The sequence below is a fragment of the Elephantulus edwardii genome, unplaced genomic scaffold (genome assembly GCF_000299155.1).
Source record: "Elephantulus edwardii isolate Elephantulus edwardi_28Jun2011 unplaced genomic scaffold, EleEdw1.0 scaffold00007, whole genome shotgun sequence".
Classification (NCBI taxonomy): Eukaryota; Metazoa; Chordata; class Mammalia; order Macroscelidea; family Macroscelididae; genus Elephantulus; species Elephantulus edwardii.
Window position 1 is genome coordinate 28,029,659 of NW_006399757.1, and position 14,768 is coordinate 28,044,426.

Consider the following 14,768-nt stretch of genomic DNA (forward strand, 5'->3'; position numbering starts at 1 on the left):
TAACTAGAAACTTTTCTTTTACCACTGCCCGCTTCCCCCTCTTGTCACTTCCATATCCCATCATTCAAACTGTTCTTCTCATGTTCTCCAATCGCTCATCCCCACAAAGGAGTGAGTCAACCATGCATATAGGGGGATCTATTTCTCTTTCAAAGCAGACAGTTCATCTGTAGGGTGTAGTGAAGGTCAAGTAGGGCCCAAAGGGTGTGATCCCTCAGGCGGGAAACTCGCAGACAACTTTAAAGGAGGAAGAACAGGAGGCATCGTTCCACTTGCCGTCCCTCAGCAACACTACACAGTCTTCAGAGTTTGCGTCATTGGGTTCACCGTCATTCCAATTTGTGTAAGTCACACGCCTTCCTGTCAGATCCAGAAACTGGCCTTCGGTGACTTCATCAGTGATGCCTAGGAAGGCCTCTTCTTTGGCCACTTGCAGGATGGCACTGTTCTCCTCAGCACTCATGGGGGTGGCCACAGAAGCCTGGTAATGGGCACACAGAGTCCTTACTCTGTCAAAGGGCAGCTTTTCACCATTACTCAAGAAGATCTTTTTTCCAACCTTTTTGCCCAGAGAAAAAGTCAGCCCTGAAATATGGAAAATATAGAATAAAATAAAATAAAAAACATTGACAATGATTCGTTTGTAAGCCCGGCTTCAGCCAGGTTTCTCCTCATAGAAGCCTCTAGGGCAGATATGCCAGATACAAACCAGCATGTGCAATTAAATTTGAATTTCAGTGAACAATTGCTTTAGTTTTGGGGTTTTGGTTTTTTGTTTTGTTTTGTTTTGTTTTTGGTATAAGTATGTTCTATACAACATTCAGGACATATTTATATAAAAATGTTTTATTTTCTGTTTCCTTGTAACAGAACTTTAACTGTGTGTGCTGTATTTTTACATGCTAAATTTGACAAGCTTATTCTGAAATGACAGGTTGGCAGAAAAACCCTTGCTTTTTTATTTTTGTTAGAATCTTAGAAGTCATGTCATTCAAAATTCATTATTAACATGAAATCAAAGGAAAATATCTGAGAATATTTGCTCTGGGTCAGAAGTCCAGAGAAAAAGGTCATAGGTATCCTTTCAGTGACCTGAGAGCAGAGTGGACAGGGTCTGCCACTATCATTGTTGATACGTACGGTGAAGTCTGAGTTGACCCATAGCTGACCCTCCAGTGGGTTTTCAGTGGCACTAAATTGCATGGGAGGAAATTGCCCATCTTTTTCCCAAGGAGTGGCTGGAGGTGAATTTAGGTTGGTAGTACAACTTTTGACCCTAAGCCACCAGAGCTCACTCTGACACTATTAACTCTGGGCAGTTTAATATGTTATATTTTTCTTCATTTCCACTAGAGATTGTTAAGAGGATTTAATACGATAAGAGTGTGAAGAATTCCTACTAAGAAACAAGAAATAAGGAACCGTCACTAGGTATTGGTAGTCTGGGTGAGGGGATTAATCATGGGGTTGTACAATTTGAGTGGTGGAGGGGTGAGGGAAATTGGAAGAATCTGGTCTGAAAAGCAATATATTTGAGTTTTGTAAATAAGCTAATATAAAAAAATACACATAAAAAAGTAACAGAAAAGACTTACACTTATTGATACGATTCAGTTCCAATTGCAGAGCAGCCAAGATATGATCAGTGACTGGAAAATTAGAGTGAAGGAGCATGGTTGAGAAGGAATCGAAGATGTGAGCTATGTTTTCAAATAAATTTTTTTTTTAAAAAACATACATTCTTTCCCATAGTAAATCTTTGAGCATTCAACTTAAGGACAGCCAATGCATATGAATGGATTGCTACAAGCCTATTGTTTAAAAGTTTTTAATTCAATGCAATAACGTTTACTAACAAATGACACTATTTTGTGATGCTCATGAGAACATGACGAGGCTTAAGGCTTCATCACCTCTAAGCAAGAGAATTCCATCTGTCTTTTTCAGATAGATCCCATTGAGGGTGTAACCTTCTCTGTGGATTTGATTTTCCTCCTCTTTACTCTTATAACCACAACTGTAAAGTATAAATCCAATGCAAGTTATATTAATGCATTCAATAAAAGAAAACAATCACTATTTAATATAAAATGGAAATAATAAAGCAATCAGAAAGAAATGAAATGTCATTGGTCATTGGGAAAGTATTAGAAAAGTACTGTATTGGGAAGAGAGAAGATATGTGTGCATGAAGATATATAGCACTACAAAAAATTAAAGAAACAGACCTTAAAATTGTTTAGATTAAAACCATCATGATTAAACATTTATACATACCACTGGAACACTTTAGTACAGTGTCTTATGCCATTACTTTTATCACTGCTGTATTATTATATTTAAGATGTTTTAATGTATTTGGAAGTGTTTCTGAGGTATTTTATATGTATTGTGTTCTTGTTTGTTGTTGTGTACCGTAGAATCAGAACCGACCCATAGCTGACCCTCCAGTGGGTTTTCAGAGGCAGTTAATCACAAGGGAGAAGATTGCCTGTCCTTCACCTGCAGAGCAGCCAGTGGCTTTGAACTATTTGCCTTCAAGATTGCAGCACAGCTTCTTGCCACTTGGCCACCAGATAAAAAGGCTAATTTATAAAAACTATAGATATAAAAAGGTGAACTGTATACTAAGACTTTGGAGAAAAACAGGAAATCTTCTGTGCAATTTACAGGCTCTGAAAACTATCTGCAGAGTTAGCTATGAGTTCCTTCCAGACGGTAAGGAGCTGATTTGTTTGAGTTATATACTAAAGACAAACATTTGACTGACTTATGTTAGATACTAATTGTACCTAACTGCTTCAACTTGCCTACACATTTGACTGAAAGACAAGTTTAGGAACATTTCTTGTTCACAACCCAGAGATTGCTTGTACTTGCTTACTGAAGGAAAATAAAAATTAGAACACAATTGAAAAAGAGGGAAAACTATTTTAATCTAATCCAAAATGTAACTTTTCATAATGTAAAGACACTTTATGCACACGTACCTGCTCACATACACATCCAATGTATATACACGGCCACTTTACTTAGCATGGCCTCTCTCCTTAAGTTATGTTTGTCAGTAATATTATTCCATATAAATTGCTTTATCGAGGCAGAAAAAAAATCTCCTGGGAAATTATTCTGGGTTGGTGAATATTGACTAAAAATTTGAAGAGTTTTGTCATTATGGAAGAGTTTTTGTTGGTGGTGGTGGTGCTGTTACTGTTTTGTGTTTGCTTTGCCTGGTGTGTTCTGTGTATCAGTAAACCAAGACCTTGCGAGTTTTCTATTATCCAAACAGGAAGAAGATAAGACATGGTATAGAGAAGATGACAAAAATGACCACAATTGACTATAAGTCTTCACACTCAGAAACAAAATCCATTTTTTCTCTCCTTGAGTTGGATTTGGACTGGCGACTACTTCTCACCAACAGCACATTGCAGAGGAGACTGTAAGGGCTTTGAACCTTCAAGAGATTCTGTAGCTTCTGTTCTTTCTACTCTTTTTTTTTTCTTTCTACTCTTAAGAGGCCTATAGTCATTATCCTGTGGGTAAGACCAACACATTGTTTGCTAGATGATGGATGATTTAAGGCCCAATTATCTTCAAACCTCCAACTGGCAGCCAAAGGTCAGATGTGTAAGTGAGACCAAAGACAACTAGTTAATTGTAGTCCTATGAGTGAACCTGGCTGACACCAGCAGGAAAACCACTCAGCTATAACCAACAAAATTGCTGAACTACGCTATCTCTTTTATCTAAATAAATGGTTATTGTTTTAAGTCACAATGTTTTGAGATGGTTTGTTACACAATCGAGTTGATTCTGACTTACAACAATCCCATGTGTTACTGGGTAGAATTGTTCCATAACATTTTTAAGGCTGTGACCTTTGAAAACAAATTTCCTGATCTTTTTTCCAAGGTGTCTCTGGGTAGGTTTGACTAGTACCAGCATTTAACCGTTTGCTCCACCCAGCAGCCCTAATCTGAGATGGCCTATTTCCTTCATCTTGAACCAGAGCCCCCCATGAGACTATTTAAGCTGAAGGAGTGCCAGGGAGAACTTCTTCTGGAAGCCCCAGTTGAGGAAGGAGAAGTCTATTCTAAGGCATCAATGAGAATCCCCTTAATATCTTGGATATGCTGAGGATATTTGGTTATGGAAATAGATATAGGCATCTTTCAGTTTGACAACTGAAGAAAAGCCACTTCCTAGCTATTATTCAAGATCTCAGGGCTCTGAATGTCCTTAGCCTAGGCCTTGCTGGGGGTGAACTCCTTACCTGAGCTCTCTCCAGGATCTCCTTTTAGACCCTTTTCTCCTTGCTTCCCAGGAGGCCCTGGAATTCCTTGAGGTCCCACTTTTCCAGGGGGACCCTGCAAGCCTCTGAGTGCTTCGCCTGGTAGAAAGCAAAGGAAAGGGGCTTAGTAGCTCTTTTTTTTCAAGAGTTTGATGTCAACAGAAAGAAGATCACGACTCAGGGTCAACTTTCTAGCCACTGGTTATAATGATCCAGACTATAAGGTTGTCAAACTACAATGAGCTATAGATAATCCAAAGAAGAATGATCTTCTTGGGTCCAATGTTACAGCTTGCCTTGAAAGTTTAAGCAAAAAGGAAAACTGCCACATGTTACCAATACCTCTGTAGAGCCTGGGATGCAGAGAGTTTAAGTCTCATCTCTGTTTTGAATTTTAACACATGGTTAATAGAACTTGCCATGCATTTGGGAGCTGAACAATGAATAAAGATGACAGAAGAATGGATGCCTAGGAGCTGTGGTGTTGGGGAAGAGTACTAATTATCCCATGGAAATCCAAAAGAACAGATATATCTTGGAGAAAGTGCAATCAGAGTGCTTCTTAGAGGCAAAGATGGTGAAGCTTCAACTCAGATATTTTAAGCATGTTGTTAGGAGGGACTGGTCCTTGGAAAGAGATATCATGCTTGGAAATGTAGAAGGTCAAAGAAAGAGAGAAGGACTCTCAACAAGATAGATTGGCAAGTAACTGCAGCAATGGGCTCAAGTGTGTCAGAGATATGAGGATAGCACAGGATAGACCAGGGTTCAGATTTGTTGCTTATAGGGTCGCTATGAGTTATATTCAACTTGACTACGCCCAACTGCAACAACAAATGTAGTTTGTTCAATAAGACACTATGATCCTCCCATCTCCAGGAAGTTCTGCTTAGAGGTAGAGTCACTAGTGCAGAGCAGCCCATCCTGTACCTGGTTCTCCCTTTTCTCCCTTGGTGCCCGGTAAGCCGTTAAGGCCTGGGGAGCCACAGGCAACCACATGGCAGGTCTTCGGGACTTCACAGGCTTCTTTCTCTGAACAAGATGCTGTTATCACACTCAGAAGAAGGAGAGGGAGTGAAGAAAACAGGAACACGGTCCTCATCTTAGTGGGAAAAAATCAAGGAAGATGATCTTATCTAGTACTGTTAACCAACATAGTTATACCAAACATTTCTTTCATCCTTTGGTGTACACTAGGCAGAGATGAAGACAGGTATGCAGACTGGCCACCCCCGGCCTGCAGGAGGCTGAAGAGAGTACTTTTTGAGATGTGTGCAATAATACAGTAATAAAGAGAGACACAACAGCCAATGGAGCCCCAGGGAAGGGACAGAGGGGGCCCAGGCCTTTCACGTTCCTGCTGGAAGACTGTCAGAATGATTCCTGAGTCCATAAGAAAAAAATAAATGAGGCTACAGAGTTCTAGTTCACTTATGACTATTGGCTTCAAGTGTAAGAGAGAAAGCAGACTTGTCCTTTCTGGCTCCATCTGCTATCTGAACCTACTTCTCATCTTCATCTTCCACTCTCCTCCATGGTCAGTAATCTGTCATCTGCTCAGTGGTAGGCACTAAGAGCTGCTTCCCAAAAGGAGAAGAACAAATTATGACTCCAAATCAAGCCATCTACTAGACATCTAACCCAACTCAAAATTAACTTGATTTTGCTGCTTCTTAATGTAGTATTTCTCACTGTCAAAAAGGCTCCAAAGCCTTTTCATCCAGAAGTTTCTCTCATGGCCCTGGACCTAACAGCATTCTGGAACCCTCTCTCATTCCTATAAGTCCCCTGTGTTCTAAATCAATATCATGAATCCTCATGAGAATCCTCATCAGTCTCACTCAGCGTTCTATCTGTTCGTTAGTTTCACTCAGTTGTCCCTCCCTTCAATAGTTTAGCCCCACCCTCATAGGGCTAATCCTTCAAGGCTCCCCTTGGAAATTAAGGCACAATCTCATTTGGAAGTGGTTAGGAACATCTAGGTTCTCCCAGCACAAGCAGTGGCAGATACTGTAATGTGACTCTTGGCCTGACATCCACCCTTTTTCTACCCAGTAAATGTCCTCGAGGCTGGGAGAGCCAAGTCATGAGACTTGGCCATACTCTAGCTCGGGAATCGCATACCCACCTAACATATGACTTACTGAGGCTTCTACAGACCAGGGCCGTAGGGACAAAGAAGCTGGTGCTCTAGTCCAGGGATGTGGCAGAGTAGCAGAGTGAGATGAGACTAGACACAGAGCTGTATCATCTCACTAGGCTGGTTAACAGGGACAGTGCTAGTCTGGCCTTCAACCTCTAGATTAATAAATAACTATTCAGATTACACTAACCTCTTCTTGAAAGAATCCTGTAGGGCTCTCCCGCACAGTGCTGGGCCACTCTCTGCTTTAATAGAGCACAATGCCTGCTTCAATTCCACTCATTTTTTTGTTTTGTTTTATTTCACTCATCTTATTGCTAAGCAATAATAGACTGAGCTGGCTGGTCACATTTTTATCCTTATTTCTAGAACACATATAGATATACACACACTCATATACATCCGTTATGTACACATACTTCCACCCATGAAGACACTACAGACGCCTTAAGTTTTCCATGGCCCACTCTTCTGGCTCTTCCATTGACATAATCTTTGCCTCTATGATCTTTCCAGTGCATTTATGGCTGATTATTCACCTGTCTCCAAGAAATCAAAAAGAGTTTCACCTAGCAGCTCTCTATCCTCCTAGTTTTCTCTATTTTCTGTTTCTACATGATGCACTAAGATAATGCAAAACAAAAAGGAAATTCACTGGTGTTGGTTTCCCTACAACTGCATTCTGTCATTGAAAGGAAACAGAAACATAATGATGTTGTCCATATGAACATAATTAAGTGTTCTACAATTCCCTCTTCTCAATGCTATCCATAATTTTTTATGATCCACACAACCACTTCCCTTTGCAGAGTCAATCATACATTAGTAAACATCTTTCTGGTATTCTCTACTTTCAGCCTAGATCCATCTGACATCAGCAAAAAATGACATTTGTTCCAAAGCCTCTTCTAAATCCAGATTGAATTTCTGGCAGTTTTCTATTGCGGTACTGTTCCAGTCAATTTTAAATGACATTTAGCAAAGATTTTACTTGCATGTAAGAGTAATGATATTGTTCAATATGTTTCCCACTCTGTTGAATAACCTTTTTTTTAAGAAAATATCGACAGATATGAACATATTTCATATATTTCTATATTTTCCAGTTTCAGTAAACTATTCATATATATTGATTAATTTTTTAATAAATAATCTATTAATTCCCTTGAAAAAATAAATTGGAAAATATGTATACTTATCCCATCACAGGCATTGAAAAAATAGGTTCAAATGTATCAGGGATGATTAAGATGGCATGTGACAGAGCAAGAATAAGATCTGTTGTTCTTAAGGTCTCTATGATTTGTAGTAAATTTGGTTACAATGTACATATCTACCAATGCTGACACATACACAAGTACTCATCTCATTAAACACTCTGACTGAATTTGCCTTTTAACATACTGAATATCCTCCTCCACTTTGCTTCCTGAGATTTAGGTAGTCTCTCTTTTTTATTTTTGTTCTATTACTGCCTCTAGTGCATTTTCTTTGTAAGTGCTGCGAATTTCTGGCATGATAATCACAGAATTGAGGACCTAAAAGAGATTGTAGAATCACATTAGGTAGTCTCTTAATTCACTAGTTCTCTCAAAATATGATTGTTTCCTCATAATCCCATAGTGCCCAGTGATTTGTATCACAATAATCTGCCTGCCCAGGTCATCCTGGTTCCAGTGGCTGATAGGCTAGTCTAAAAGGGCGGAATGATACCTCTGGTAAACACATTTAAACAGAATTCTGAACAACATTTCTTGTAGAGCTGTCAGAAAATGCCATGTTAGGTTGAGGATGGTAAGTGGGCCTATTTATCAGGATCTTCACACAGAAACCACAAGACCCTGTGAAGGAGTGTTGTAAAGACTTTTAAACGCCAAAAGAACCTGGATGACGTGCCCTTCCTGGTCCTTCTAAATGGAAAGTCTGATTGTTGGAGAGCATGGTTTCTTTGTTTTCTATTATCCTCTACCTAGGAAATGCCCAGGGGAGGGTACCGAGCTATGAGCCTGTACTAAATAATCTGCCAAAAACAAATAATGGAGACCAGGATGACAAAGGCCTTTAAAAGGCTAAAACCATTTCCATGACTTTCTCATTTCACTTCTCTACTCTTATCAGTCAGGGTCATTCCCAAAATGACAGGAAGTTAGGTGACAGTAGCTAATTCCAAGGCCTGTTGGACTCTCTGGATTTGTTGGTATTGCACATGAAGTCCATGGAGTCCAAAGGTCAGGGGATTGCCCTCTAGACTCTGGAATTTCCTGGAATTGGGCTAGAACGGGGTGAGCAAATGAGTGGGAAACAGACCTGCCAGCTTAGTTTTTAGTGCTTCTCAGACAGGAGCCCCTCATCCTGCTCTGCTGAGTCTCCAGTCAGTCTTTCCCACCATGAGCTGCTCCTCTCCATTGCACCAGCCCATTTATCTGTCCTGAAATCTTTCACAGAAAGCCCCTTCCCACGGATACATGCTATTGTGGAACTTCAGTCTCTGTTTAGCACTACCTCCACTCTTTCTGTATATCTATCTGTTTAAGAATCCCAGCTCTACCGCATTCTGGCTCTGGGACTTTGTTCAAGTGTTGTGTCCTTCATATTCCAGGTTTCCTCATCTCAGAACCAAGACACCACTACCTTGGTCTACACTGAGAGTTTATATATCAAACAGCACCACACACCACCGTGCATACACATACATACATACATACATACATACATATATACATACATACATACATACATACATAAAAAGAAGAAGAAGCAAACAAAAAGACAGACACACAAAAACAACCCTCAAAGTCAAATTTATTGCTGTGGAGTTGGTTCCAATTCATAGCGACTCTCTGTTAAGTTTCTGAGATTGCAAAGAATATGGGAGGAGACTGCTCATCTTTCTCCCATGGAGTAGCTAGTATATTCAGACTTATGGAGGCATGGCTTTTGGCTAGCAGAACAGTACTCTATAGACTACACTATCATGCCCTGTTCTCTATTTCAGCCTGCTCAAGATAAGGGGCCTGGGTCTTCCACCCTACCTGCCCCTTATTCTCCAAGAAGACAAGTACAATAGTCATCCTTCCTTAGAAAGCTGTTTTCTTGGGTGACTGCATATGTAATGCACACTTTGAGATTCAGAATAAGAATATTAGGTTTAAATATATGATGTGAATTTGGACACTATTTAAAATTTAGCACCACTTTAGACATTGCCTCTCATTAAAAAAAAATTACAACCTCACAAACCTCATGGAGGGTCACCATGAGTGAGCAGAGGATTTGAGTTTGATTTCGAATCCAAAGTCTAATGTAATTTTATTTTTAGAAAGGTAGAGCTTACAGTTAGAGCTTTATTGCATTTTGAGCATTACGTCCAGGTGCCATTTTTAAATCAGTATGTTGGGTGGTGGTGTTTTTGTTTGGTATATTTTTCCCTACGGCCTTCAGTGTAGATTATACCTCAACATAAATAGAACAAAAGCCCTCAAAACTAGAGCAACATTATGATAAATGATAAAAACTAGGCAACATTATGATAAATTTAGAAAAGAATGAAGTTGTCAATAATTTCATCTTAATTGGACTCACAATCAACATCCTTGGTGCTAGCAGTCAGGTGGTCAGGAGACATACTGCACTAGAAAAGTCTGTAGTCAGAGACCTCTCCAAATTATTGAGGAGTAATGATATAAGTTTGAAGACTAAGGTGTGTCTGATTTAGGCCATGTTCATTCTGATCACTTGCTATGCATCAGAGAGATGGACAATGAATAAGGATAACAGAAGAAGAATTGCCTTTGAGCTGAGGTGTTGGAGAAGAGCACTGAACATCCCATTGACTGCCAAAAGAACAAACAAATATGTCTTGGAGACAGTGCAGTCAGAGAATGATCTTTGGAGGCAAAGATAATAAAGCATATTGCTAGGAGGGACGATTCCTTGGAAAGGGACATGATTGCTTGGAAATGTGGCAGGTCAGCAAAAGAGAGAAACACCCTCAGTCACATAGATTGACAAGGGGACTGCTGAAATGGGCTGTAATGTGTCAGGAAGCGTGAAGATAACACAAGATAGGATAGGGTTCAGATCTGTGGTTCACAGAGTCACTAGAGGTTGTACTTAACAGCACCTAACACACACACACACACACACACACACACACACACACCCCATGCTGTTGTATTTTCAATTCCTTCCCATGTATCTGAAAGTTAAACACTGATAAGGAAGTCTGAAGAACTGATACCTTCAAATTGTGATATTGGCCAAGAATAGTGAACCTACCATGAACTGCCAAAATAAATAAATTTTTCTTAGAAAATGTACAGCCAGAATGCTCACTATTGGCAATGATGGTGAGACTTTGTGTCACATACTTTGAACAAGTTGTCAAGAATTGCCAGTCCCTAGAAGGGGATGCCATGCTTGGAAATGTGGAGGGTCCATGAAGAATAAGAAAATCTTCAAAGAGGAAATTGATGCAGTGCCTCCAATGCTTGGGCATGGTGGAGATTGTAAGGATGGTACATGACAGGTAAGGGTTAGATCTGTTGTGTATAAGGTTGCTATGAGCCATAGTCAACTCAGTTGCATCTTACAATAATATGCTTTCCCTCTAACCCTGTAAACCACCAAAGTAACCATGACACTGCTCAAGGAAAAAAAATGATCTTGTTCTCAGAAAGAGTAGATTAATGCTCATACTAAGGACCAGGAGACTTGTCTTCTTAGCAAAAGAGACAGATGAAGAGAAGAGGGGGAGGGAGAGAGAGAAGAAGAAGAGAAAGTGAAGGAGGGGGAGAAAAGGAGAGGGGGGAGATAGAGGAGAAAGAAAGAAGGAGAGAAAGAAGGAAAGAAAGAGAGAGGGGGAGGGAAGGAGGGAGGGAGCGGGGGAGAGAGAGAGAGAAGGAGAGAAAGAAGGAAAGAGAGAGAGGGAGGGAAGAGGGAAGGAGCGGGAGAGAGAGAGAGAGAGGAGAGCATGAGGAAGGGAGGGGGAAGAGCAGGAGGGAGGGATACAAAGGGCGAGAGATTTAAATAAAGGCCATTTGATTTCCTAAATACCCCCACTTTTGTTTGTTGGGGGGCCAATGAAAACCTTCAGACTGTTGTTACTAAGCTCTTGTGTAAACACTTTACACCAAAGAATCTCTCACCAATCTTTTGCAAAACAATCACACTGATTTAAATGTTGCCAGAAAAACAGAAAGGTGAAGACTTACTTTAAAATTTTATGTGTACTATTTTGTAAAGCTCTGTATAACATTTTTAACAATCTTTGAGCTGGGCAAATACTGTTCAGGTGGTATTTCTCCTGGTTTTCACCTCTTTTGTCTTTTGGCTGTACATGGTTTCAAACTTTCTCTCCATCCCAAGGTGATCTTTGAATATGTAAAATAGAGTGAATGGGCATGCCAGGATCCCCCAGTAAAGACCACCAGGAACACAACTTAGCATAAAAATATTGAATTTTTTAAAAAGTTTAACTTCTACCCCTACTTATCATAAGAGCAAAACTGCATTCAATAATGAGCCATAGGGCTTCTCAGCAGCAGGTCATTATGTTGATGTTGTTGCTAAGTGCCATCCAGTCGCTTGCTGTTGTACGCCATGTAAACAGCTTTAAACCCTGTTCTTTCTTTTGCCAATCTTATTGTTTCCGCCACGCCCGTCCCCAGTACCCTAGTGACAGAATCAATTTCATGGAGGGTCGTCCTCTCCTGCGCTGTCCCTCCACCCTCCCACATATATCGTCCCTCACAGGTTATAAGAGGTATTAATTTTATTTAATGGGATATGGCTTTGGGCTGTGTGACTTTTAGGGTTTAGGGTAGAAGGTTAAGGAAGGAGAGTTTCTCCTGTGCAGAGTGTCATCCAGAAGATGAGACAATCCTGTGACTGAGGGCCTTAACTTTCACCTAGGAGGTGGGAGGAGTGGAGCAAGTCTGCAGCTCTGTTTTGTGAAGTGGCAGCATATGATGGTGTTATCTCACTCGTGTGGTTTGATGAGTGATTGCTTATGATTGTGTTCAGGGGTGATTTTGAAATTACTTTCGTGTCTCCTAACAGGAAGGCTTGTTGTATTCTGGTGGTCTGTAAAGTTGTGTGTGATAGTGGAGGACACCAGAGATGAGTTACCACGACAAGCAAGCTCATCAAGCCTGGTTTTTTTGTATTTTTGTTTGGTCAGCCATAGCCTTTGCAATTTTAATGACTTTCCACTCCAAACTGCTTTGGACTTCCAACCACGTTACTTTTCCCTTCTCCCTTTTTGGATATGAATCCTTCACTGAAGAAAGTAAATCGAACTCCCTGGATGGCAGAGAGCCTCTCTGGTTTACCAGATTACAATTTCTCTGCAGTCATGGGACAAACAGGAGCACAGGTGGGGAAGTGCAGTTAGTGAACCAGGTGGGGTGCGCACAGCTGTGGGTGAAGATGCAACTAGGTGTGTCTAGCACGTGCCCCTTTTTGAAGGAAGGGCCACTGTTCCAGGAGGATCACGGAGACCTTTGTGTTAAACGTGGTGAGCAGAGAAGGAGCAGATTGTCATCTGAGCACTAGTTTTAGTAGCAGGTAGGAGATGTGTTATGTGATTTGGGGAGGGGCTCTAAGAAGGTTGTCATCAAGCCCGGGCCCACGTGCTGACTCATCAAGGCATTGCAAGGTCTAACTAAGGCTGGAACAGAGCAAATGTTCTCACACTCCAAGGCAGACCCATGAGATCGCAGCCCATTTTTATGTTAATGTCCATCCGTCACTTTCTATGGAGAAGGTTAATACCTGTCTCATTTTAAACCGGTAAGATTTTGTGTGTTTTTGTGTGTCTGGCCGAGAATTTGCACTTCCACCTCAGGTGTACTGAATCTCAATAAGCAGTTTAACAAAATTCCCCAGGTGATTCTTACAGATTCGCACTTGAATTATATGTGCATAAAAATCGCCTATAGGGGAGAGAGGTATTTCTTCGAAAAATACAAAGTCCAATCCAGTATCTCCAGGGTTGTTGTTGTTGTTGTTATGTGCCATTGAGTTAGGACTGAGCCATAGCTGACCCTCTGATGGGTTTTCAATGGCAATTAACCAAATGCGAGGAGACAGCTCATCTTTCTCCCATGGAGCAACTGGTGAATTCGAACCACATACCTTCAGGATTACAGCGCAGAAACAATTAAATACGTAGCGGAATTCCCTGGTTACTTAAGGTGATATATTGAAGAGTAAATTTTGAACTCAGAGACCCTTGATAACTGGCACAGTAGGTGTGTCACAGTACACAGCAGGTCCTCAACTGCTCTGTGCGTGCCCTCTGTGTTTGTGGCCTCAGGGATTCCTCCAGCCAGCCTCAGGCCAGAGCCTTCATGAAGCAGAGCACTGAGCCTGGCCGAGTTCCAGCTCTGAGGCAGCTTCTCAGCTTTCTGTCCAGTCCAGCTTTAAGGTATTGATATAGGACAGTGGCTATTCAATGAATCTCACAACTACTTCTCAAGCATAGGAAGTTAGCGACACAGGTGAAGGTATCCAGACAGGAAATCAGAGCCCCAAGAAGAGATGTCTGGCTGGGCAGTGGGATAGGAGAGAGAGGCATTTAAGGAAGATGTTCTCAGAAAGACCAAGGAGAGGTTGGTCCAGGACCCGGTGAGCTGGACGCTAACTGATGCTGCCTCCACATCCCCTGAGGTGCCCAGCAATCAGCCCCTGAAGCAGAGGGATATACAGTTATCTGATTCCACTCAATTGTGACCTGGAGCATATGATTTAGGTAATGCACCCTAGTTTTGTTGAGCCTCAGTGATTTCAGGATTTAATGGGCTTAAGGAGAGCATTTAAGCAGTCAGAAATGTGTCGTTAGAGTTGACCGACTCCTGCAAAAATAATTCTCCTTTAAGAAAAGTCTGTCTGGACAGATGAGGAAACAGACCCTTGAAAGACAAGTATAAGCAGATCAGATGGACCCAGGATCACTTGGATCCCAACAGACTTCTTGGATTCAAAAGACATGGCATGCTAGTAATTTGCTTCTCTCCCCACCCTCAACTCCCCCTATACCCCTCACATTCCCCCTACTGACTTTAATCCACATCTTACTAGTTACTCTTCTGATTTTAAAATAATGGTCTTATGCAGGATTAATCCTTAATGAAACTGAGTTGGTTCACGCAGTATAATGCTCTTTAGCTTCTCCCATGTTATATAGTTGTTGTTATGTGCATGCGACTCATAGCGACCCTATGCACAACAGCCCTAAACCCTGCTCTATCCTGTGCTCGTCTTACTGTTTCTGACACAGTCATCTCCATCACCCAAGTCATTGAATCAATCCATCCCCCGAGGGTCTTC

At 41.1% G+C, this 14,768-nt stretch overlaps 1 protein-coding gene across 1 annotated transcript; it reads right to left on the reverse strand.

Moving 5' to 3' along the window:
* Positions 1 to 214: 214 nt before the first annotated feature.
* LOC102865975 (mannose-binding protein C-like) lies at positions 215 to 5,396 on the reverse strand. Its single transcript, XM_006880392.1, has 4 exons — positions 5,225 to 5,396; positions 4,274 to 4,393; positions 1,596 to 1,640; positions 215 to 585 (listed from the first exon to the last, which is right to left on the reverse strand). Exons 1-4 carry the CDS (start codon positions 5,394 to 5,396, stop codon positions 215 to 217), a joined length of 708 nt encoding a protein of 235 aa, XP_006880454.1.
* Between the last annotated feature and the right edge of the window lie 9,372 nt (positions 5,397 to 14,768).